The sequence below is a fragment of the Chrysochloris asiatica genome, unplaced genomic scaffold (assembly GCF_000296735.1).
Source record: "Chrysochloris asiatica unplaced genomic scaffold, ChrAsi1.0 scaffold00207, whole genome shotgun sequence".
Lineage (NCBI taxonomy): Eukaryota > Metazoa > Chordata > Mammalia > Afrosoricida > Chrysochloridae > Chrysochloris > Chrysochloris asiatica.
Genome location: NW_006408725.1, coordinates 3744332 through 3766702, shown reverse-complemented (window position 1 = coordinate 3766702; position 22371 = coordinate 3744332). Strand labels below are relative to the sequence as shown.

Below are 22371 nucleotides of genomic sequence, written 5' to 3'. Positions count from 1 at the left end.
TCATCTGCTTTTGCTTCTTGGACATGTTGAATGTTTATCTGTGGCCTTAATACTTAATTGAGTATGTGTTTTGGTATTTTTTATGCTTTATGATTGTTTCCAGGAAGGTGTGATCAGGATGTGGGCTTCCCTTTTCACTCTCTTATTGTTTAACTCAGAGTAACTTTCACAGGTGTTGTCTTGTTTCCCTAATATATGGCAGTTGATATTGGTTCTTGCCTGGGTTTTGGTGTTTTATAGGGTGTGATTGTAAGTTGGCTGTATGGTAGCAGTTGCTGACTCTTGTTGTGTAATATAGGGAGACAAAGAGCCCTCCAAAGGCAGAAGGGGGAGCATATAACAGCAAAACAATACCAGCAAAAAACCCCCCAAAAAACCCAGCAACAACAAAAACAAGACTGATACTGCAGTCTCTATTCACAGAAAAGAGAGAGTAGGGAGAGAAGAAGAAAAAGGAAGAATAAATAAATAAATAAAATAAAAAGAAAAAAAATATTTTTTAAAAAATTACAAAAAAAATCTGTATCCTAATGACGTCTCTTTCCCTTCCTACAGCCCTCTCCTTCTCTTTCCTGTGTTAAAATACAGAACAAAAAGCAAACAAGAAAAGTTCCAGGCCTGCTCTTGGTCTGAGTATCCGTCAGCCATTTGGTTTTAAGTGGATACTGTCTCTTTAAATTTCGAGGAGATCTATGCACGTGCGTAGTAGAACCCACTGAGAGTAGGGCTGGAGTATTCACTAGCTCAGGCACCCCTATAGTTACCAGAATGGAGGTACGTAGACAGCAAGGGACCAATGAAAACATACCAAAAAGAAAAAAAAAGAATGTCCACACCTCTATCTCTGAGGCTCTGTCAGGCGTCCGTGGCTGCTCTGATCCTTTCCCTGCTTGGCCCCACACAAAATGGCAGCTCCTGGAGCAGCTGAGCATCCCGAACCAGGAAGCAATGGATTTCTTGCTTCTGCCACAAACTCCCCAGCTGTAAGTCTTCCAACCTTCTAAATATTCCTTTATATGTGGTTCAGAGTCCTAGGACCATTCCCTGAGCCTTCTTGGTCCTGTATTCTGTGTTCTCAGCAGAGCTATCACTACACTTCCACCCGATCCACCATCTTTTTCCGGAAGCTCTCAATTGTATTCTTTCCCCAACAAAACTAAAAAATAATTTAGGCAAATTAAAGACTGGAATGTGAAGTTCAAAACTTATAAGCATTTAGCAACATGGATGAAATTGATGAGCTTGACCAGAGATCTTTTGGTATAATAGAAAGCAAAGTTTAATGGGAATGGGTTCAGATATAAACAGAAGAAGAATTAGAGCAACTGTCAACAACTATTATTGAGTTTTGAGGACAACAGCAAAATGCAGTGTTAATCAGAAGTTTGTGTGAGGTCAAGGTGGGTTTGTTTTGTTTTCTCTTTAGTTTTTCATTTGAGAAATCTTGTTATTTCAGGGCTTTGAACCAGTTTGAATTGGTTCATTCATTGCCAGTGAAGTGAAATCCAAACAAACCTGAATTTTTAAAATTTCATTGAATTGGAATTATTATCAGGATGGGAAGTTTTTCAGATCAAAGCCTTGTAATGGGAGACTCAGAAGAGATATAGGAGCCTGATGCAGGCGGATAGATTCTTTCCAGTACTGTGAAAAGCCACACACATTCAAAGTGACATGATTGGCTGCCATCTTTGAGCCAACCACCATCCTTTCTCACACTGTTAATCATAAGATTTGGTAACTTTGCAACCCACATGTTGCCCTCATTTCTAAGAGGAAGATTAACTTTCTAGCAGAACATCAAGCCGTAATTTTCCCTCTTCCAGCTATTGTTGCTACTCACCCACATTTTACAGATTTGGATCTATTCCACTTTCCTTTGTTGGTCATGACTAAACTCAGAAGAACCAATTCAAAGTCTTAGTTTAATTGCAGATGTGTTGGAAAATGAACAGGTAAATAATTAGTGGAGAGAGATCTTTGAATAGGCAAGAAAGAATAAGATTTGGTTAGAGTGATCATATGTTTTGCTTTACTCTGGTCATTCTTAGTTTTCAGTTGTTTTCCTATGTCCTTTCTACTTTAGCATTTCCCAGTTTTTTTCTTTTTTTCTAAATGAAGTATCATTAATAATTACATGAAAATGTTCTGGGATAGATTTAGTAGACTTCCACTTTGTACTTGCAACTTCTACTATGGTCTTGTTCGCGATAGTATACAAAATATATTGGGAATGAATAGAGTTCTATTCACTCATCTAGCCATTCATCTTACCTTTGTTGTTGTTGTTAGGTGCCATCGAGTCGAAACCGACTCATAGTGTCCCCATGCACAGCAGAACGAAACAATGTCTGATCCTGGGCCAACCTCACTACCGCTGCCACACTTGAGTCCATCAATGCTACCACCTGGCCAATCCATCTCATTGGGGGTCTTCCTCTTTTTCTCTGACCCTCCATCTTACCCAGCATGATATCCTTCTCCAGTGACTGTTCCCTTCTGACAATGTGTCCAAAGTATGAGAGACGAAGTTTGGCCATCTTGGCCTCCAAGGAGCACTCTGGCAGCACTTCTTCCAAAACAGATCTATTGGTTCTTTTGGCAGTCCATGGCACTTTTAGTATTCTCCTCCAACACCATAGTAGTCAATTTGATTTCTGTGTGTTCCATCTGGCGAGGTCCATGTGTGTAGTCGTCTCTTATGCTATCTAAAGCAGGTATTTGAGATAAACAAATCATTGGTTTTGCAGAATTCTATCATGTGTCCTCTAGCATCATTTCTATCACCAAGGCCATATTTTCCAATTACTGGTCCTTCCTCTTTGCTCCCAACCTTTACATTCCAATCACCAGTAATGATCAATATATCTTGATTGCATGTTTGGTCGATTTCAGATTGAAGAAGTTGGTAGAATTCTATTTCATCCTCACTGCCTTTAGTGGTTGGTGCATAAATCTGAATAATAGTGGTATTAACTGGGCTTCCCTGTAGGTGCATGGATATTATCCTATCACTTACAGCATTGTACCTCATGACTGATCTGGATATGTTCTTTTTGACGATGAATGCAACACCATCCCTTTTCAATTTTTCATTCCCTGCATAGTAAACCATGTGGTTGTCAGATTCAAAATGGCCAATACCAGTCCATTTCAGCTCACAAATGCCTAAGATGTCGATGTTGATGCGTTGCATTTCATTTTGACAACTTCCAATTTTCCCAGATTCATACTTCATATATTCCATGTTCCGATTTTCAATGGATGTTTCCAGCTGTTTCTCTTCATTTTGAGTTGTGGCCCATCAGCAAATGACGGTTCTGTGGGCTTTTCTTGCATGAGCTTAACTCCATTCACGTCATCATGGTCAACTCTACTTTGAGGAGGCTTCTCTTACCCATTCGCATTTTGAGTGCCTTCCAACCTGAGGGGCTCATTTTCCGGCGCTGTATCTGGCAGTATTTTTCTGCTATTCCTAGAGTTTTCATTGACTAGCGATTCAGAAGTAGCTCATCACTCTTTCTTCCTAGTCTGTCTTTGTCTTGAAGCTCATCTGAAACCTGTCCACCATGGGTGACCCTGCTGGTTATTTAAATACCAGTGGCATAGCCCTCAGAATCACAGCAACTCAAGCCACCACAGCATGACAGACAGTCGAGTGGTGGCCGTTTGCTTTTATGTCAAAACTGTCACTTTAAATTTCATTATCAATCCTGATACAATCAAGATGTTCTCTCCCAAGATCCCAGCTCCGGGAATAGCTGAGTGTCTTGAATTAGAAAACAATGGATTTCTTGATTCACCTATAAATTCTCCTAGCTGTAAGCCCTCCAATCCTCCAAATATTCCTTTATATGTGTTTCAGAGTTCCAGCATCATCCCCTGAGCCTGCTTGGCCCAGTATTCTGTGTTGTTGCTGACAGAGCTCCTCACTGCACGTCTACCCTACCTGCCATCTTACCTTTAGATATCTATAATATCATATTAAATCTATGATTATATATATATATATATATATATATATGTTTTCCTAACTCCCAAATATCTACTGCCCTGCCTGTTTTCTTAACAGATTAAATTCCTTATAAGCTTTGTCCTTAGTTTATTTGCTGATCTACCTAGACTCTGTTGTTCTTGTTAAGCGCCATTGAGTCCGTTCCAATGCATATCGACCTTGTGTAGACCACTTCCAAGAAGTGGCTGGTGGATTTGAATCACCGTAGGCTTTGGTTTATTCGATTGCCCTATTTCTACACTTGACTCTTAATCGTAGTCTTAGTACTGGTATCAGATCCTTAGATTTCTTTTCAAATTGAATCCTAATGAACAGATAATTTTTAAAATAGTATTAAAATATGCATAATAATTCAAAGTATTATTCTAATTGAAGGAAAAGGTTTGAGTTTCTGATTATTGGAATTATAATAAATGGACTTCTGGTGTGGCGCTGTCGGTTAATGTGGTAAACTGCAACGTCGGTTTGTACCATTAAGGCCGGCAGTTCCAACTTACCAGCTGCTCCTTGGAAATCCTGTACAGGGTTGCTATGAGTCAGATCCTGACTCAGTGGCACTTAGCAAAGCAACAATAAATGAAAGGTGGTGTCTCTATAGATTCTTTTTTTCTTTTTTTAACTTTTTGTTGTGAATTAAGGTTTAAAGACAGGATTGTCAGTTTTACATTTCACGAATTATACACTTTGTTCATTCTCAATTATTACAATTCCCTTCCTGCAACAACTGCTATCCTACTTCCTCCCTATGGCTCCCCATTTCTTATATTTAACAAATGAACAAAGCAAAAGTTTTGATGTACACATAAAAAACAAAAAAGTATATCTTCATTCAAATACCCTAAAATCACATTCTGCAAGCCAACCTCCTGTCCACAGGCACACAGCTTTATTCAATGCATGGGCCTAGAGCCCACAGGTGCTCTGTCTCTTCATGCCACTGTTTTCTGCTGTTGCTGCTTTTCTAGTAGGATCTCATGCTCCACTCATGCTCTTCTTTCTTGCTGGTCCTGGGTTTCTCTTTTCCTGAAATGAAAGATTAAGTACTGTCCCCTTCTTAGTTACACATCTTTTACAATTACATTTTTGACAATCAGAATTAATCCTGCTAACAATTCCTCACAAGTGAACCATAAAGTCCTATCACCTTCATCCCTCATTCCATTTCACCAGATACATCTGGAAAAGAGGAAAACTATTCAGTGGGATTTTACTTTGCCCTTCTCATTCTGAAACTAAGCACACCCATGAAAGCTTGTAAGCCAGCCACTTCATGCCTTTATAACCCACCCCACCCCCACTTTTTGATAGCCAGTGTCTGAATTGCCTGTCCTATCAACCCAGTATTAACTGGTCTTCCTTGTACATGTATGGATATTATCATATCACAGGCAACATTGAACTTCATGACAAATCTGGATATATTCTTTTTGATGAATGCTATGCCATTCCTCTTCAATTTGTCATTCCCAACATAGTAAACCATGTGGTTGTCAGATTCAAAAATGGCCAATACCAATTCATTTCAGCTCACTAATGCCTTTTTGTTGTTGTTGTTATCTAATGTCTAGGGTATCGATATTTATGCATTCCATTTCATTTTTGACAGTTTCCAATTTTCCTTGATTCATACTTTGTAATATTCCATGATCCAATTATTAATAGATGCTTACTTGTGTCTCTTCATTTTGAGTTGTGCCCCATCAGTAAATGAAGGTCCCAAGGGCTTTACTCCATTCACATCATCACAGTCAGCTGTACTTTGAGGAGGCAGCTTTTCCCTAGTCGCATTTTGAGTGCCTTCCAACCTGAGGTGCTCATCTTCCAGCACTATATCTGACAATATTCTGGTGCTCTTTATCATGTTTCAGTATTCAATAACTTGGTGCTGACAGAGTTCCACTGTTATGCATAAAATTTTCAGTGATTAACTAATCGGAAGTAGTCAGTCTCTTTTTCTTCCTAGTCTGTTTTCATCTGGAAACTCATCTGAAACCTGCCCACTATGGGTGACCCTTCTGGCAATATGCCGATTCACTGTACCAAAAAGAAATGGTTGATGTTCAACTATTTCAAGAGGTAGCATATGATCAAGAGCCAGTGATCCTGAAGGAAGAAGTCCAGGATGAATTAAAAGCATTGGCAAAGAACAAGTCACTGGGAATTGATGGAATATGAATTGAAATCTTTCAACAAACTGATGAGGTACTAGAGGCACTCACCCATCTATGTCAAGAAATTTGTAGGACAAATACCTGACCAATTGACTGGAAGAGAGCTGTATTTGTGCCCATTCCAAAGACAGGTAACCCAGTGCAACACAGAAATCATCAGACATCCATGCAAATAAAGTTTTACTAAAGGTAATCCAAAAATGGCTGCAACTGTACATTGACAGTGAACTTTCAGAGGTTCAAGCTGGATTCAGAAGAGGACATGGAATGAGGAATATCATTGCTGATATCAGGTGGATCTTGGCTGAAAGTAGAGAATACCAGAAAGCTGTTTACCTGTGCTTTATTGGCTATGCAAAAGCTTTCGATCATGTGGATCATGACAACCTATGGACAACATTGTAAAGTGTGAGTATTCCAAAGCACTTAATTATGCTCATGAGGAGCCTGTACACAGGCAAAAGGCAGTTGTCCAAACAGAACAAAGGAACATCGAATGGTTTAAAATTAGGAAAGGTGGGCATCAGAGTTTTTTTCTTTCACCATACTTATTCAACCTTTATGCTGAGCACACAATCTGAGCAGCTGGATTAAACTAAGAAACATGTGGCATCAGTATTGGAGGGAGACTTATTAACCATCTGTGATATGATACAACCTTTCTTGCTGAAAGTGAAGAGGACTTAAAATACTTACTGATAAAGATCAAAGGCTACAGCCTTAGGTATGGATTGCATTTCAATATAAAGAAAATAAAAATCCTCACCACTGGACCAATTGACAACCATCCAAATAAATGTAGAAAAGATTGAAATTGTCTAAGATTTCATTTTCTTGGATCCTCCATCAATACTCATGGAAGCATCGATCAAGAAATCAAATGACCTATTGCATTAGGCAAATCTGCTGCACAAGACCTCTTTAAAGTGTTGAAGAGCAAAAATGTCAGTTTGAGGACTAAGGGGTGCCTGACCCAAGCCATGGTATTTTCAGTAACCTCGTATGCATGCAAAAGTTGGACAGTGAATGAGGAAGAATTTAGAAGAATTGATGCATTTGAGTTCTGGTGTTGGAGGAGAATATTGAAAGTGCCATGGACTGCCAAAAGAACAAACAGACCTGTGTTGGATGAAGTGCAACCAGAGTGTTCCTTGGAAGCCAGGATGGCCAAACCTTGTTGCTCATACTTCGGACATATTATCAAGAGGAACCTGTCACTGAAGAAGGTTATATTGTTTGATAAAGTGGAGGATCAGAGGAAAAGGAGGAAGACCCCCAAAGAGATGGATTTGCACAGTGGCGGCAGCAGTGGGCTCAGGCCTAGCAACAATTGTGAGGTTGGCCTAGGACTGGGTGATATTTTGTTCTGCTGTGTTTAGGGTCAGTGTGAGTCGGCCCTGACTCAGTAGCACTTAACTACTACTACTACTATTACTACTACTACTATCAATCCAAAGAGCTCTGGTAGCGTAGTGGTTATGAATTGGGCTGTGAACCTTAAGGTCAGCAGTTAGAAACTAGCAGCTGTTCCGCAGGAGAAAGATGAGGCTTTCTGCTCCTGTAAAGATTTACAGCCTCGGAAACCCTGTACAGGGTCGCTATGAGTCGGTTCTGATTCCACGGCACATAACCACCACCACCACCAATACTCTCAACTCAGTGCACTGAGGAAACAAGTTTGTTGCTTGATATTTCAGTTGGAATTTTGAGAAACTGTTTCCATAAGCAAAAGACTAGTTCATCAAATTGTAGCAATATACACTTGCTCACAGTATTAAACATCTTTATCTTCCTCTGGTCAAGTTGATCCAAGCTAGGTCAAATGGGTACTATCTGCAAGTTTCAGAGTTTATGTACACCTCCCTGCACTTCAGACCAGCTGGCTGCTTCATTCTTACCCCTAACCTCCAGGGGCTAGGTCAGTGCTCATGAGCTCAGGAATTCACACGTCTTCCTAAACATCAGGCAGCCCACCCATCCTCTTTTCTATCTTATGTCAAGGTCAGTGGAACATGGTTTAACTTAGTCCATGTCTTCATTGCTACATTTTCCCCACTTCCACTCCCAGGTAGATCCTGGTAGTCACCAGCAAGCATACGAAACTGCTCACAGGTTCCCTTTAAGTTTCAGGCCTAGAATGGGATTTTCCCTGATGGACTGACTTTTCTTGCCTTTATGCCTCCAAAGCAAACACTTTGCTTGATACTCAAACAGCCAAATGGTCTGCTTTTTTTCCTGCAGGTCTTTATTTCAATAAGAAGCTTGTATTCTCCCAGCAGTTCTGGATTGGTCTGCATGTCTTTTCTTACTTTGTGTATGTGTGTGTAAATTGAATTAAGGTTAACAAATAAGAACATCAGCTTTACAATCAATAAATCATTCACTTTGTTCCATCTGAATGATTACAGTCCCCTCCTTGCAATAACAGATATCCTACTTCCTTCCTGCAGCTTTCCTTTCACATCTTATATTACACAAATGAACAAAGCAAAACTTTTTGATGTATACATACTAAACAAAAAATATATATCTTAACTAAAATGTCCAAAAAACACATTCTGCAAGCCAGCCTCCTGCTCGCAGGCATACAGTCCATGGGCCTAGAACTGCATCTGCTCTATCTCTGCATGCCATCACCTCTGCTAACCATCCACGCTAGGTCAAATGGGTAATAGCTACAAGCTTAGGAGTTCACACACACTTCACTGCACTTTAGACCAGCTGACTGCTTCACTGTTAGCTTTAGTCCCCAGTGGCTAGGTCAGTGTCCATGGCTCAGGAGTTCACACATCTTAAACATCAGACCAACCAGTTCTTCCTCTTCTTTCTCTCATCTCAAGGTCAGTAGGTGTCAATGGATGATGGCCAACCTCAGCCCATGTCTTCATTGCTGCATTTCCCCCTTTTCCACTCACAAGTAGCCATAGATATTAGATTGCTTGTGGGTTCCCTTTGAGTTTGTCTTAGAAGGGGTTTTCCTTAATGGGCTGACTTTTCTTAACTTGGTGCCTCTAAAGCAAACACTTGCTTGATATTCTAAAAAGTCAGTCTTGTTTTTTTCTGCAGTCTTCCTTTCAGTAAGAATCTTCTGTTCTCCCAGCAGTTCTGGGTTGGTCTCCATGACTTTTCAAGCCTGAATGTCCCAACTGAGAAGGTTCTGGGTGGGGTTCAAGATACCACCTAAGACCCCATACTTTACAAAGCTTAGCAAATAAGCCTATTTCCCTGGGTAAGTTTTAATTCTCCTTGTAGCAAATCCAATTAGTTATAGGCACAAGATGGCTTACAGGCTTTCTGTAATCATAATTCCCAATATTCATTTCTATCACACTTAAATGTTTAATTTGCAATAGTTGTTTGTTGTTGTTATGTGCCGTGGAGTCGGTTCCAATTCATAGCAACCCTGTATAGGGTTTGCAAGGCTGTAAATCTTTACGGGAGCAGAAAGCCTCATATTTTTCCCACGGAACAGCTGGTAGTTTCGAACTGCTGACCTTGTGGTTCGCAGCCCAATTTTTAACCACTACGCTACCAGAGCTCCTTTTATTATTACTAATGTTAAAGTCTATATTTCTTTTTTGCTTTAACTTTCCTGAGTAATAAAACAGGCCTTTTCCATCTTTGTAAACTTATTTAGCACTGGCAAAGAATATTGAATATATCATGAACTTCAACAAGAACAAACATATCTGACTTGAAAGAAGTACAGCTAGAATGTTTCTTAGAAGCACACTTTCGCCATATTATCAGGGGAAACTAGCTCCTGAAGAAGAACATCATGCTTGGTAAAGTGAGGGTCCATGAAAAAGAGAAGACTCTCAATGAGATAGGTTACAACAACGGCCTCATACATAATGAGGATGCTGTAGGACTGCTCAATGTTTGTTTGTTGTACATCGGCTCACTGTGTGTAAGAACCAATTTGACAGCACCAAAAACAAAAAATCCCAACCTTGTTTGGTGTCTCATACTATGCTTGTGTGCTAAATTTTTTTCTGAAATGCAGCCAAAGATCCACTTGTATCAAAGTATCCTGAAAACTGTTAAAGGAAGAATCCAGTGTATCTCCCAAATAGAATGGACAGTGCATCTCTAAGAGTGACCCAGAATTTTTGTTAAGTGCCGCTATATTGGTTCGACTCATAGAGGCAATAGTAGGTAGGGGAAAGTAATATCCACAAGATAGTCACACACTTAAACATTTTCCCCCTCCTTTATCCATTCAGACTGTATCTCGATCCCTGTATCACAGAACATTGTTGTTTCAAGGCTTCATATAAACCACTAATTTGCCTCTATCCCATTTAGCCTTTGCGTACCTCCCTTAAGTCTTACCCTGTCTTTATTGTTCATCTTCCACCTTCCCTTGTAGTTGTTGTTGTTGTTGTTAAGTGCCCTCGAGTCAGTTCCGACCCATAGCGACCCTGTATAGGGTTTCCGAGGGTGTAAATCCTTATGGGAGTAGAAAGCCTCATCTTTCTCCCACGGAGCGGCTGGTAGTTTTGAACCGATGACCTTAAGGTTCGCAGCCTGATTCGTAACCACTACGCTACCAGGCCACCTTCCCTACTCTAGTGTATTTCTTCCCTCTCCTTGTATATTGCCCTCCCTTTTGCCTGTATTAACATGTATCTACCCTCTAACCTATGAATTACTCTCCCCTCCCACCTCCGGTAATTATCAAAGAATGCTGCTTTTAGTATGGAAATCTTTTCCTAAGCTTTTACAATATGGTCTCATGCAACATTTTTCCTTTTGTGATTGACTAATTTCACCAGCATGATGTCCTCAATGTTCATCCATGTTATAAGGTGTTTTGCACATTCATCATTATTCTTTAAGGTTACATAACACTCCCTGGTCTGTATGTACCAGTTTGTTTATCTACTCTACCATAAGGAAGGACACTAAGGCTGTCTCCATTTTTTTGCTGTTGTGAATATTGCTGTGATGAATATTGCTGCGATGAACATTGGTGTGCATATAGTTATTTGTGTCCTGGCTCGTATTTCTTGTGTATATATACCAAGTACAAAGATTGCTGAATCATAAGATATATCTATTTCCAACTTTCTGAGGAAGTGCCATATCATTTTCCAGAGTGGTTGAACCATTTTACAGTCCCACCAGTAATGTGCGGTTCCCAGTCTCTCCACACCCTCTCCAGCTTTGTTGTTTTCTGTTTCTTTGAATTTAGCTGTTAATGTTAGTGTGAGATGATAGCTCATTGTTGATTTGTGTCTCTCTAATGTCCTGGTGTGGTGCTGTAGGATAAGTACTGGTCTGCAAGATTGGTTTGAACCACAAGGTCAGTGGTTCTGACTAACTAGCTGCTCGTCAGAACCCTATACATGGGCGCTATGAGTCGGAACTGACTCCCGGGCACTTAACACCAATGTCTAATGATCATGAACATTTCTTCATATATTTGTTGGCTGCCAGAAGGTCTTCCTTGGTAAAATGTCTGCTCATATCCTGTGCCCATTTTTTTTTTAAATGTTATTTTTCTTTTTCTTGTAGAGGTTTTGTAGTTTCCTTTAAGTTTTAGAGATTAATCCCTTGTCTGATACATCAATGCAAAAAAAATTTTCCCACTCTGTGGACTCCCTTTTTACTCTTTTGGTGTAATCTTTTGATGCTCATAATTATAATTTTTAGATAAGTCTCAATCATCTATTTTGTCTTCCAGTTTTTGTGGGGTTTTTGTTTTTTGTTTGTGTGTGTGTATGTGTATATATGTGTACTGTTTGGTAGTGTATGTATGTCATATATTAGAACACCTAAGTTTTGTCCCTATTTTTCATTGATGATCTTTATAGTTCTAGGTTTTGCATTCAGGTCTTTAATCCATGTTGAATTTGTTTTTGTATATGGCGTGAGATGTGGGTCTTGTTTCATTCTTTTGCATATCAGTTTCTAGTTTTGCCAGATTATCTCTTGCCCATTTAATGTATTTTGGACATTTGTCAGAGATCAGTTGACTGTATGTGAGTGGATTTACTTTTGGGTTCTCAATTCTGTTTCACTGATTTATATATCTTTCACTGGTACCACACTGTTTTGACCACTATAGCTGTGTAGCACATTTTGAGATCAAGAGTGAGAGGCTTCCAGCTTTGTTCTTTATCTTAAGCAGTGCTTTGCATATCTGTGGTCTCTTGCCTTTCCATATAAAGTTGCTGAGACTATGCGATTTTTATGCACAGAATCATATCATTTGCAAATATAGAGAAATTTACTTCTTTGCCAAATTGGTTGCCTTTAATTTCCCTTTCTTGCTTTATATTATTGTTGTTAGGTGTCATTGAGTCGGTACCAACTCATAGCGATCTTATGCACAGCAGAATGAAACACTGCCCAATCCTGGGCCAACCTCACTATTGTTGCCACGCTTGAGCCCATTGATTCTGCCACTTTGCCAATCTTTCTCGCTGGGGCTCTTCCTCTTTTCCTCTGACCCTCCACCCTACCAAACATGATATCCTTCTCCACCGACTGGCCCCTCCTGACAGTATGTCTGAAGTATGAGAGATGAAGTTTGGCCATCCTGGCCTCCAAGAAGCACTCTGGCTGCACTTCTTCAAATACAGAGAAATTTACTTCTTTGACCATTTTGTTGCCTTTAATTTCCCTTTCTTGCATTATAGCTTTTGCCAACCAGTAAACAATATTCTTATCAATGGAGAAAAGATTGAAGTTGTCAAGGACTTTATTCTTCTTGGATCAACTATCAATACTCATAGAAGCAGCAGTCAAGAAATCAGAGAATGTATTGCATCAGGCAAATCTGCTGCACAAGACCTTTTTAAAATGTTGAAAAGCAAAGATGTCAGCTTGAGGACTAAGGTGCACCTGACCCAAGCCATGGTATTTTCAATAACCTCATATGCATGCAAAAGCTGGACCGTGAATAACGAAGACCGTAGAAGAATTGATGCTTTTGAGTTATGGTGTTGAAGGAGAATATTGAAAGTGCCATGGGCTACCAAAAGAACCAATAGATCCGTTTTGGAAGAAGTGCAGCCAGAGTGCTCCCTGGAGGCCAAGATGGCCAAACTTAGTCTCTCATACTTCGGACATATTGTCAGGAAGGACAAGTCACTGGAGAAGGATATCATATTTGGTAAGGTGAAGGGTCAGAGAAAAAGAGGAGGCCCCCTAACAGAGATGGATTGGCCAAGTGACAGCATCGATGGACTCAAGTGTGGCAACAGTAGTACGGTTGGCCCAGGATCAGGCAGTGTTTCATTCTGCTGTGCATAAGGTCACTATGAGTCAGCACCAACTCGATGACACCTAACAAGACATCCAGCACAGTATTAATTAGGAGTGATGATAATGGATATTCTTGTCTGTTTCCTGTTTGCAAAGGAAATGCTTTCAGCTTTTCTCCATTGAGAGTGATGTTGGTTGTTGGTTTTGTATATATGCTGTTAATTATGTTAAGGAATTTCCTTGCAGTTCCTACTTTGTTGAGTGTTTATATCAAGAATGCGTGTTGGATTTTATCAAATGTCTTTTCCGCATCACTTGATATGAACATGTGGTTGTTTTCCTTTATTTATATGGTAGATTACATTGATTGTTTTCCTAATATTGAGTTATCTATCTTTTTATGCCTGGTATGAATGCACCTCGGAAACCCTGTACAGGGTCGCTATGGGTCGGAACCGACTCGACGGCACTTAACAACAACAACAACAACATGAATGCAATTTGGTCATGATGTATTTTTTTTTGATGTTTTGAATTCTGTCAGCTAGGATTTTGTTGAGAATTTTTGCATTTATGTTCATAAGGAATATTGGTCTATATTTTTCTTTTTTATTGATGTCCTTGACTCGTTTTGGTATCAGGATTATGCTTGATTCATAAAATATATTAGGAAGTTTTCCATCCTTTTCTATATTCTGGAATAGTTTGAGTAGAACTGGTGTCAGCTTCTATCAGAATGTTTGGTAAAATTCACCAGTAAAGCTATCTAGGCCTGTACTTTTTTTGGTTGGGAGTTTTTTGATGACCTGATCAATTTGTTCTTTTGTTATGGGTCTGTTCAATTTTTCTACTTCATTCCTTGTTAGGTAGGTCGTGTTTTTTCTAAAAATGTATCCATTTCCTCTCTAGATTTTCAAATTTGTTAGAGTATAGCTCTTCATAGTATTCTGATACTAGCCTTTTTATTTCCATTGGTTCTTCTGTGACGTTACCATGTGGCTTCTTAGGCATGTTATTTGTGTCTTCTTCCTCTTTTCTTTTGTTAGAATTGCCAGTGGTTTGTCAATTTTACTAATCCTTTAAAAGAACCAGTTTAAGTCTTGTTGATTCTTGCTATTTTTCTGTTTTCTATTTAATTTATTTCTGCTCTAATCATTGTAATTTCTTTTCTTCTAGTAACTATAGGTTCACTTTTTGAATCCTTTTCTAATTTTGGGAGATGTTTTGTTAATGTGTTAGTTTTGATTATTTCTTCTTTTGGATGTGTGCATTTATTGCTATAAATTGCCCTCTCGGAACTGCGTTTGCTGTGTCCCAAAGGCTTTGGTTTGTTGTGTTTTTATTCTCATTTGTTTTTATTTCATTTTTTCTTTTTTCTTTTACTCAGTAGGTTTTAGGCAGGATGTTATTCAGTTTCCATGTATTTGATTTTATTTCTCTGATCTTCCTTTTGTTAATTCCCTTTTTAATAGAATTATGATCTGAGAAGATGCTTTGTAGTATTTCCATGTTTTTAAATTTATGGAGACTTGCTTTATGGTTTAATACATGGCTTGTTCTGGAGAATGTGTATTGTGCCTTTGTTGGATTGACTGCTCTGTACAAATCTATGAGGTCAAGTTGATTGATTGTGTTGTTTATTTACTCTGCGTCTTTGAAGAGTTTCTTTTTGGTTGTTCTGTCCTTTTTAGAAAGTGGTGTATTAAAATCTCCCACTTATATTGTAGAGCTGTCCTATTTCTTTCTTCAATTCTTCAGTTCTGTTAGGGTTTCGTTGGGAGTGTAGGTATTTTTATGGTTATGTCCTTTTGTGCAGTTGACCTTTTAATCATGAAATAATATTCTACTTTATCTGTTAGGCTGGTTTTTGCCTTAAAGTTTATTTCATCAGAGATTAGTATTACCACTTCTGTTCATTTTTTATTGCAGTTAGCCTGAAATATTTTTCCATCCTTTAATTTTTAATCAGTTTTCATCTTTGTGTATATCTTTGTAGACAGCATATTGAAGGATCCTGCAGGTTTTGTAGCATCTTCAATGGTGTATCTATTTTGTTTGATTGTTCCTTTAGCACTTTTCTGATTTCTTCCTTGTTTTCCTTGACCTTTATGTGAAACATTTAGATGTATCACAGTATCATTCTCCTGAATTCTTTTTACCGGTAGTTCCAGTGCCTCTTCTTCCTCAAAAACATTTTCTAGCTCTTATTGGTTGTTTGTGCTGCCCTATCTTGTTTCTGCATATGAACAGAAATTTTCTGCTTCTTCTTAGTCATTATGGTGGTCTGTGTTTGTATTAAGTTGATGAATGTATGTTGATGTATTTTTAGGCACACACCAGTTGTCTCTGGTAAATGTGATCAGGAGATGAGCTTCTGTTCAATGTTCATCCAGTTAATTTCAGAGTGCTTTTAGCAGATGGTTGTAGTCGGTACTTTGGTATATGGCAATTGGTGTTGGCTCTTGCCCAGTTGGTCGGGTTGTAAAGGGCACAGCTAAGGGTTGGTTATATGGCCACAGTTGCTGTCTTCTGTCGTGTGATACAAGAAGGAAAATTAAGAAATCGAAACAAAACAAACAAAAAATAGCTTCACATCACTGAAAGTCAGTGGCTCTGTCTCTGCCAATAGCCAGTGTGCTTCACAGCTTTCTGAAAAAGTTCAAATTGGCCACACTGCATATGAAAAGTCTACATACATTGCCTGCCTCCTTGCCTTTCTTCCTATTTTTTTTTCTCTCTATCCCACATGTCTGTTCAACTCCCTCTCCTAGTAAGTGCCAGTCCAGTGCTGGCCAGTATCAACTTTGCAGGTTTTGATCAAAGCCTGCCCTTGGGGGTGGTTATTGTATATAGTTCCTCCCCAGGCTTACAACCTCCACTTGGCTCCAGTCACCTAGAAAGTGGGAGAGTCCCTGGGGTTATATACTAGTTGGAACAAAAAGGAAGGAGTCACATGTAGATTTTTGACGCACGAATGTATTTTCTAATGTCTAAAGCCATTCACGAACTTTTAAGATGGCTGTGGCAACTTCTGTCAGCTACCACTACTTGTCAGTCACCTCGTGTCTTGCGTGTCTGTTCCACTCTGTCTTCCAGTAAGCGCTCAGTCCACTTTCCTGACCATTCCTCTGCAGCACAGAGTTCCAGGACTGTCCTATGGTTTTCCATAGGACTGTCTTGTCTGGTTTTCCATAGAAAAAGGAGAGCCCATATGACCTTTTTGCCTAGTCTACCGTCTTTCTCCCTATCTTATCTCTGCATGTCTTTCCAAAGCAGAAGGTTATGGGTGGGGCGCAGGATTATACCTAAAGCCCCATACTCTACAAACGTTTAACAAGAATCCAATTTCTCTGGGCAAATTCTAATTCCCTTACTATATTCTTTCATACCAGGCCATAGGACCCCCATTATACAGCCAGCTAAATGTGATTAAAGTGGAAAGTTGCTTGTTTCCACTACTTAATATCTTCTAGTTCAACTTGGTTTATCACCTTCAAATTTTTACCAAGTGATAAATAGTGGTTAATTGGTCACTGGTTTAGTGCAATTCTGTAACTTAAAGGGAACACTGGGAACAGTGTATACAGCCTTTCTATGGAAACTACACATGACAGTATAATTTGACATATGTGACTATAGAACATAACCTATAAATGGCTTTTTAAAAAAAAAATGCAGTTTGGGTTTTTAATTTGAGGTTTTTAATTTAATTTGAGAATTGGTTATACTGGTGTGGTGCTATAGGATAAACACTGGACTGCTAATTGCAAGGTTGGCTGTTCAAATCCACCAGCCACTTCTTGGAAGCCTTATACAAGGTCTCTATGAGTCAGAACTGATTCAAAGGCACTTAAAAGCAACAATGATTAGAATTTGTGTAATAATCTAATTGCAGCTTAATTTATTCAGTTTGTTTTGTGTTCTAGTCAATGAACTAATTAGTGGGCAGGTTGATATTTTTATTAATATAGATTTTGTGGGATTTTCCATTGGCCTTCAAATGCTTACTATTAGTTGAGAATTTTCTCTTCAGAACCATCTTAATTGTTTATGTTTTATTGACTTGCTCTTATGTGTGATTCTTTGAATAAATGTATTTTTTCCCAGGTAGAGATATTCATAAAAGGTTTTTTGGTGTTTTTTTTTTTTTTTGTAGGACCAAGAGTTACATATATAGCACAGAGTTGGAGCAAAAGAGTTATATCTTGGCTCACTCACAGGAAAACTCTGATTTAAATGCAGATGTTAATCCAGCCAACATGTTTTTGTAAGAAACTACTACATGAAAATTGTGAACATATTTTGAATTTTTTATCTGATTATGCCTTTTTTCTTTTGTGTTCTAGGAAAGTTAAAGGGGGAAATATTGATGTACATCCATCAGAAAAAGCACTCATTGTTCAATATGAAGTGGAAGCTACCATTCTTGGGGAGATGGGTGATCCCATGTTGGGAGAACGAAAGGAATGCCAAAAAATGTAAGTTCATTTTTGTGTATATTTTGAAATTAGTGAAATTTATGTCAACTTTATATAAACCTGGTGTTATTTTAATCTGCATAGATGATAAGAGGTTATGGCATTTTTCTAGATATATTTCGTATTAGTGAAGCAGATTATATTAAACTATAAACATAGAGTATATATCTATGTCAGAGGAAATTAAGGTTTATATAATGAAACGTGCTGAAAAAAAAATATTCTGCTTTGTCCCATTTGGTAAATATCAAAGGATATAAACTACTAACTTGATAAATTAATCATAAAAGATATGTTTCTATGAAACTTTTTAGCTTAATTTAGGAAATTTGTGTTTTGGAGGATTTTGTATTGTTCTTCTCTGGAATTACATGTAGTATGACTTTTAAAAACTGTCAAGTTGGTCACAAACCTTCAATTCATCCCTGTAAATCTAACCCTCTGAAAGAAGTTAATGATAAGACTAGCACTTTCTGACTCAGTGGTTTGGGCTTGGATCTCCCAATATCTGTTTTTGCTGCATTTGTGGTATTTCAAGGAGCCCTTTGGAAATGGACTGTCTCCATTAGCCTGCATTTATGCTGGTGATTGTCTTACTTTTCTTCCATAGTTCTGTGGAAGGAGAGGTGGTCTGAGATCACCTAGTACTCACTCCCGGTGCACTTTCTTCTATAAAAAAAAGATTGATTTGGGAACTAGTTAGAAAAATATTCAAGCAATTCTGTGATTGATGGTAGTAAATATGTATATTCAATTGTTTGCTGCTAGGAGTGCATGCAATGGTAATTAGCAGAGAAAATCATTCTATTTGATATGAGTCCTGGTATGGTGCTGTGGGTTAATGTGTAAGGTTGGTTTGAACTGTAAGGTCAGTGATTCAAGCTCATCAGCTGTTCCTTGGAAATCCTATACAGGGTCACTATGAGTCGGAACTGCCTTGACGACACTTAACAACAACAACAATATATATTGTAGATAGCAATGGTGGGAGAAAGATGTGACTGTAATTCTGCTTCCATAAAAATGTACAGCTTTGGAAAATCTATGAAGCATTTCTACTTATTAATGTAGGATCACTATGAGTCAGAATCAACTCAGTGGTAATGGATTTGGATTCAGGGTTTTTTTGAAACAGTAGTGGTTCTCAACTGAGAATGATTTTTCCCCAAAGTTACATTTGGCCATGTCTGGAAACATTTTTTGATTGTTATTACTGGAGAGTACTACTGTCATCTAATTAGTAGAGGCCAAGGTGCTGCTAAGTAAACATCCTACAGTGTATAAGACAGATTCCTACAATGAATTCTTATTTGGCCAAAATGTCAGTAGTGTTGAGGGTGAGATATCCTGAAAAGAGAAGCTGCTTAGTATCTTATTCAAAACCAAGAATCATTTGCTATGTGTTGATTTTAATGCCGAATCCATGGGTGTCAGAGTAGAACTCTGCTCCATAGGTTTTCAATGTCTCATTTTTTCAAAAGTATGAGACTAAGTGAAATGTATTACTATGAAATTGTTGTTGTTAAGTGCCTTCTAGTCAGTTTTGACTTATAGCCACCCTGTATAGGGTTTCCAAAGCTTTTAAATTTTTGTGAGAGCAGAAAACGTCTTTTTCCCACAGAGCAGCTGACAGACTTGAACCACAGACCTTGTGGTTTGCAGTCCAGTGCTTATCATATGGAGCCACCATACTCCCATTCAAAATCATAGAACCTTGACTTAAAAATTAGGAAGATCCTAGAAACCTTTATTTTTAAAAATATATCAGATTGTGAGGCTGTTGTTTCTCAGCTTCTGAAGGTGGTGTTTCCATCTCTCTGACCCTTCCCCAAAGATGCACCCTTAGATTTTCACCATGTCAAGATGGTAGTTTTGTCATCTTTTAGGAGCTAAAATTGTACATTTTAAATGTTCTTTGAGATTTGGAAACAAAAAAAAAGCCTAAAGCACAGGGTCTGGGTGGGGAGGAGTTTCTCAGTGACATTCCATTAGTACAGCCTCAAAGAATGAGTAAGTACATTATCATAATGGGGAAAAAAAAATCCTTAACACAATTATCCTGGCGTTTTTCTCACCAATGCCATTTTCAGTTTTCTTAAAACTTCATAAGCAGTCCTGTGATCATCCTGTATCCTATGAGAAAATCTATCAAGATTACCCCTTTGTAATTCTACAAAACATTTTCCATAACCTGAGTGGACATATAGCTGGTCTAGAAGATCCTCTCAGAAGCCACTGTTTTGATTGGATCTAGTTTTTGTTTTTTTTTTGACAGTGGATGAGGGCTTTTTATTCCACTCTTCTCTCTCTCACCCAGATAGTCACTACCCCTTCCCCTGAGGCTGCCGTACATCATCACCCCGTACACTTTTACATTTAGACTACATATGAGTATGCATGCATTCATACATTAAAGCAGCGCTTTATAGGTTTGAAAGTTTTTGTAAACAACATCACATTGTACATCTCTTTCTGAAACTTGTTTTTCTTCTATTTAACACTGTTTGACATTTATCCACATTGATGTACATAGGTCAAGCGTATACGAAGGGAAAATGCAATGAAAAGGTGATGGAATTTTCCCAGGAATTTTTTTTCTTTAAGTAAATATTGTATTGTGAATTGTGTAATAGGCTACATGGGAGAACAATAGGCTACATCCATTCATCATTTCATTGGCATAGTTACCATCCCTTCTATGCATCCTCACCCAACCAAAGGGTGTACCCTGCAAGCCTGCTCCCCCTCCACCTACATTCCTCAGCCCCTTTCCCTTTCTGCATCCCAAGTCCCCAGCCACTCCATCTCTTCACGTCATCTTCTCTGCCTCCATCTCAGGCCTCACTGCTTCTCTGGGTAGGATCCCGCTCTCCGCTCTTCTTCATTGATGGTCCCAGGGCCCTCCGCTCCTAGACTGAAAAGTTAATCACTCCCCTCCTTGCTACAAAATGTCCACCTTTAGATTTCCAACCCTCACAATCAGTCCTGATAACAATTAATCACTATTGCATCACAAGAGACCCATCTGTATTTCATTTCATCAGCCCTTCCTGGACAGGCTGGATACTATTCACTGGAGACTCTATCTTCCTCCATGCCCTTTGGATCTAGGTTCCCTCTTGAAAGCTTGTAAGCCAGTCACTTCTTAACTTTGTATCCCTCCCCCCATTTTGGGTAGCCAATATCCAAGTTGCCCATCCCTGTCCACTCTGTGTGGAGGGGGTGGGAATAGTTCTTGCAGCAGGGATTTGTTTCCTTTTTTGAGCTACTGCATTTATAGGTGTAGGTCATGTTTATCGAATTGTATCAGATGACACTTTTTTCCTCTTCTTTCTTCTTCGGGTTGAGCTCTGTTCATTCAGTCATTGAAGCCAGGTCAAGTCGGTATCATCTGCAAGTGTGGGTGTTCTTACATCTGTCCACCCTCTCCATTCTAGTCGTCTGTGGCTGTGTCATTGACTCTGAGCCCATGAATCCCCAGGTCTTGCCTCACTGCTGGCCGATCAGGTCTCCACCCGGGTTCACAGTAATTTGCTAAGCAATGTGGGGCCTAGTTCACCACTTCATTGATGTTCTTCGGTCACTTCCTCTTATGGGTGGCGTGTGTGGTCGCCATTCAAAGCGTATATTTCTCTTGCGTCTTAGTCTTGGAAGAGGATTTGCACTGAAAGGACCCGATCACTTGCCTTGATGTCTCCTGGGCAAGCAACCTGCATATTCTTATGGTAACAGTCAGACTGCCCTTATTGTTTTTTATTTTTCCTGTAGGTCCTTCTTTCAAGACGTATCTTCTGGTTTTCTAGCTGCTCCCGGCTGGTCTGCTTGTCCTTTCAAGTGGAAAATTTCCTGTGTCTGATGGTCTGGATATAGTTCAGGCTTCTACCTATACTCCCCTGTAATGCAGAGGCTCCTCAGGAAAGCTCCTTCAATGAACACATTGTAGCCCCATTTTAGGTATTCCAGTTAGTTATAGCCAGAAGACGGACTTACAAGCGTTCCATGGTGATATTTCTGGCTATTCCTTTTTCTCCTCCTCCCGTGTCTGTTTTATAATATAATGCAAGGAAAACCATGATCCAAAAGACAGCCAAGCATCTTAACATTATTCCCCGCTTTTCCCCATTCCATCCATGTCTCAGTCTCTGTATCCCAGAGCTCTGTTGTTCTAAAGCTGTGCCTACATCATTTTTTATCTGTGTCCCATTTAGCCCATTCATACCTGTCTAATTGTTCTCCCATCTGCTTTGTTTTATGGTTCCCCTCTCCCTACTTGTATATTGCCCCCCTCCGCAATACCCAAATTATCCTGTGTCTATTCCCTGCCCTGTGCTCCACCTTCCCCTCCCGCCCATATCCCTACCCCTACATCCTAGCAACCAGCTAACAGTCCACTTTAGTGGATTGTTGTTGTTGTTGTTAAGTGCCATCGAGTCGGTTCCGACCCATAGCGACCCTGTACAGGGTTTCCGAGGGTGTAAATCTTTACGGGAGT

At 39.1% G+C, this 22371-nt stretch overlaps 1 protein-coding gene across 2 annotated transcripts in view; it reads left to right on the top strand.

The window, feature by feature from the left end:
* KIFAP3 (kinesin-associated protein 3) overlaps positions 1 to 22371 on the top strand; it is a 239440-nt gene that overhangs the window by 27638 nt on the left and 189431 nt on the right. The window contains exon 2 of one of the 2 annotated variants that reach the window (XM_006872635.1): positions 17748 to 17879. The exons of the other annotated variant lie outside the window; for it this stretch is intronic. Within the exon in view, the coding sequence (XP_006872697.1) occupies positions 17748 to 17879 (132 nt within the window). The remainder of the gene's footprint in view (positions 1 to 17747; positions 17880 to 22371) is intronic. 2 annotated transcript variants of the gene reach the window in all.